The sequence below is a fragment of the Dermacentor albipictus genome, unplaced genomic scaffold (assembly GCF_038994185.2).
Source record: "Dermacentor albipictus isolate Rhodes 1998 colony unplaced genomic scaffold, USDA_Dalb.pri_finalv2 scaffold_20, whole genome shotgun sequence".
NCBI classification, from domain to species: domain Eukaryota; kingdom Metazoa; phylum Arthropoda; class Arachnida; order Ixodida; family Ixodidae; genus Dermacentor; species Dermacentor albipictus.
The window spans coordinates 1,035,704-1,039,928 of NW_027225574.1; the positions used below are offsets into that span (position 1 = coordinate 1,035,704).

General features: G+C 53.0%; 1 protein-coding gene across 1 annotated transcript; it reads left to right on the top strand.

Annotated features, from left to right (window-relative positions):
* The first annotated feature begins 1,173 nt into the window (after nt 1–1,173).
* LOC139052244 (uncharacterized) lies at nt 1,174–3,861 on the top strand. The gene has a single exon (XM_070529340.1). The coding sequence runs from the start codon at nt 1,174–1,176 to the stop codon at nt 3,859–3,861; it is 2,688 nt and encodes an 895-aa protein (XP_070385441.1).
* Nucleotides 3,862–4,225: the final 364 nt, after the last annotated feature.

The window sequence follows — 4,225 nt, forward strand, 5'->3', positions numbered from 1 at the left end:
TCTTCGGCGGCGGCTTCGTTGTCCCCTTCGACGGAGTGGGGGCTTGGCCGCGGTGTAAGATTACAAGAGTGGAGCAGGCAGAGCGCACGGTGAAGAAAGTTGTGCGCCCTGTTTCCACTGTTCGGTTGCTTCCGCTGGTCGGGATCGCGGAGACGGCCGGGCCATAAATCGACTGTGCGCATGCTGTCTTCGGTGGCGCCGAGAGAAAAAAACGCCTGTAAATAACCGCTGGGCACAGCACTTCTTGTCACCAGCGCCTTCCCGCCGCCAGCTCGTTAGCAGTTCGGTGGGAAGGGACACAGTCGGTCGGAAGCAGGCAGTGAAGAAGGTTGTGTGGGTCTTTGCGGTGTGCGGGGCCGAATTCCTGACGGCGAGGCGCGCGTTTCATCGCACCGGGCCCGCCGCCTTCGAGCCATCGCCGCAACGACTGCCACACGAGCCGTCCCCGTTCTTCGCTGCGCTACGATATGGTCTGTCCACCGGCTTGTCCTCTTCGTCTTTTCTGTTAACTATAAGCGACTCGTTTGCCTCTAAACTCATTTGTTTACTGTTGTTGTAACCCTGCCTGATTATTGTGTGTTCTTGTCGTGTTCCCAATTGTCTGTACTTCTCGCCAATTCTGTTCGTTCTTACTTGGAGTTCTTTGTTACCTTATTGTCCGTGATCAGTTTTGTGTATGATTAAATGCTTGATATCCCCCTTCAACGAGTTGCTTCGTGATTGCCGACGCACCGATACACGGGCGTCTTGCTCGGGCTGACCAACCCTGAATAAATAAATGTTGTCCAAAGGCCCTTCGCTTGTAGGCCGGGGCGAAGCGTAAAGCGGACCCCTGTGCTCCGTCGGCTTGCGCCTGGCAGCCGGATCGGCGAGCGAGGTGTTAAGGTTTTTGTGACAATAATTGGCGTCCGCGACAGGACTTGGTCAGCCGCGTGTCGGTGCTGAGGATACGAAGGAACTCGTGTGAGGGGTCGTGCTAGTGGCAAGAAGTCCACTGTTTCTTTGAGCACGATGGCAGAGGCCGAGTTTGATAAACTCGTTGATCAGGGACGGAGCTTCGGCTTCGAAGGTAAAGAATTGTTTTCTTGGATAGAGCAAGAGAGAGCTAGACGTCGAGAAGAGCGCAATGCAGAACGCACTTGGCGGAGGGAGGAAGCTGAACGCGAAAAGACTATGAGAGAGGAGGAGTCCAAATTAAAGCTCGAGAGGGAAAGAGAGGAGTCCAAATTAAGGCTCGAGAGGGAAAGAGAGGAGTCCAAATTAAGGCTCGAGAGGGAAAGAGAGGAGTCCGAATTAAGGCTCGAGAGGGAAAGAGAGGAGTCCACCTTAAGAATGGCTCTGCTTGAAAAAGAAAAGGAGGTGTTGTTGCTGAGGCAGCAACCTGGCAGTTCCTCGGAAACGGACTCTAGGTCCGGGTCGGAAGAGAGGGCAGCTATGTCGGGAAACAAAGTGAACCCGCACAAAGTTATGCCTGTGTTCAATGAGCAACGTGATGACCTCGACGCGTATTTGATGCGTTTTGAGCGCGTGGCTCGAGGTCAAGGTTGGCCACGAGACCAGTGGTCCACTGCATTGAGCCTGTGTTTGAGCGGTGAGGCACTGAGCGTTTTCAGTAGGATGTCCGCGCCAGATTGCACGGATTATGATAAGTTAAAGCAAGCATTGATGCTACGTTTTAGAATGACCGAGGAAGGGTTTAGAGAAAAGTTTAAGGGTGCATCCCCTATGAACGGGGAAACGTGCTCCCAGTTTGTTACTCGGCTCACGAATTTCCTTGACCGGTGGGTCGAGCTGTCCAACACCAAGAAGGAATACAATGATCTGTTCGAGCTGATGGTGAAGGACCAGTTCCTTTCAAGCTGCGCGGCACCACTGGAACTCTTCCTAAAAGAGAAAAAAGATGCTACTCTTCACGAAATGATAGAAAGAGCGGAGCATTACGTAGACGCGCATGGATGGCCGAATTTCGCAAGACGTCCAGCTGCAAGGAAAGAGCCGTCAGCTACAACAGATGCGGAACAAAGAGCTGAAAGGAAAGACAGGAGCCAGTCAGTTGTGAAGGCGAGGGATCAGGAAGTGCAGAAATGCTTCCTTTGCTCTCGCACCGGCCATCGAGCCGAAAACTGTCGCGTGGGCAGAGCGCAGCGCAACAACCAAGCTCTTAAATGTTTCAAGTGTGGAAAAAGCGGCCACACTAGTTGGAAGTGTTGGCAGAAGGGTCCAAACAAGCCAAAAGGCACGGCAGAAGAATCAGCGTCGTTGTGCATTGAGAACGGATACGTTGAGCTGAAGAATGGGGAAAAGGTCCCGGTCGTTGGCGCGGGCCTGATAGGTGAGCCCGTAAATGTCAATGAGAAACTTCCAGTAGTCACCGGAGTGGTTGGTAACCAAAGGGTTCATGTGCTTAGAGACACAGGGTGCAACACAGTGATAGTAAGGAGGAGTCTGGTCAAAGATGGTGATCTCACAGGATCCAACTCTCCTGTGTACCTTCTCGATCGGTCGGTTCTCCTGCTTCCAGAAGCTTGGATCAGCGTGGACACACCTTATTTCAAGGGCCGCCTTCGGGCGAAGTGTATGAATGATCCGCTTTATGACCTGGTAATCGGCAACGTTGAAGGAGTTAGAAATGCCGCCGATCCGGATCCCGGCTGGAGATTGGAGACGATGGCCGCGACTGTGCCCTTCTCGAAAGAAGTACAACCCTCAGCGAGTATTAGCGCTGAGCAGGAGTGCGACACTGCTGGAAACGAGCGCTCGGCTATTGCAGACTCGGATGGGGACCAGGCAAACGCCGTAGTGACGAGATCGCAAGCCCGTGAGAAAAGACCGTTAAGAGGCCTTCGGGTGTCTGAGAATTCAGAAAACGTAAGCCGGGAAGACCTAATCAAGGAGCAGAAACAGGACCCAACACTGAGGGCATGCTTCGATCGACTAGGTCAGGTGGTGCGCAGCAAGAGGGGAGACAGTCACCGGTTCTTTCTACAAGAAGAAGTTCTGCAACGCAAGTTCACCTCCAAGCTTGGAGGAGAATACGTGCAGGTAGTCGTGCCAAAGAAATTTCGGACAGCTGTGCTCGAACTCGCCCATGACGGGCTAATGGGAGGACACCAGGGCACCAAAAAGACTGTGCTCAAAGTACAAACAGAGTTTTTCTGGCCGGGACTGCAGGCCGACGCGAAACGTTTTGTCGCGTCGTGCGACTCGTGCCAGCGGACCACTCCTAGGGGCCACACACGGAAGGCGCCTCTTGTCAGAGTGCCAGTTATTCAGACGCCCTTTCAGAGGGTGGCTGTGGATATAGTGGGCCCACTGAACCCAAAGTCGGCTCAGGGAAATCGATACATATTAACAATGGTGGATTACGCCACTCGATATCCCGATGCGGTTGCGCTCCCCAGTGTTGAAACGGAGCGCGTTGCTGAGGCCCTCGTCGAAATGTTTTCACGCGTGGGAGTGCCAAGAGAGGTATTGAGCGACCGAGGGACGAACTTCACCTCGGACGTGATGAAAGAAGTGAGCCGACTGCTGTCTATAAAACAGCTCCATACGACCCCTTACCATCCGATGGCAAACGGTTTGGTGGAGCGGTTTAACGGGACACTCAAACAGATGCTAAAACGGATGTGTCAAGAGAGACCAAGGGACTGGGACCGGTATCTCGCTCCGCTGCTTTTTGCGTATCGAGAGGTTCCACAAGAGAGCCTCCAGTTTTCCCCGTTCGAGCTCCTTTACGGGCGGAGCGTAAGAGGACCGCTTGCGGTACTGCGGGAGCTATGGACAAATGATGCCATTCCGGATGAACTGAGGACCACCTACGAGTACGTCCTAACACTTCGTGAGAGGTTGGAAAACACCTGAAAACTGGCGCATGAAGAGCTGCAGCGGGCAGGAGAGCGGTATGGCCGCTACTACAACTTGAAGAGCAGAAAGCGATCGCTGAAGCCTGGTGATCAGGCTCTAATCCTCTTGCCGACTGAAAATAACAAACTTTTAATGCAATGGAAGGGTCCCTATAACATCTTGAGTCGAAAGGGGGACGTTGACTATGAAGTTGATCTCGGGCACACCACCAAGGTTTTGCATATAAATATGCTTAAAGAATATCGTCGTCGAGAGGAGAACCCGAGCATGGCCGCAGTGGGCGCTGTGGTGTCCACTGAAGAAGAAGATACAAGTGAAATGGAAGTGCCACAGAGCAATCAGTCACAGACCTTTCACGACG

Coding starts and splice junctions, on each gene's coding strand:
- LOC139052244 (XM_070529340.1), top strand. CDS start 1,174: ATGAGAGAGGAGGAGTCCAAATTAAAGCTCGAGAGGGAAAGAGAGGAG.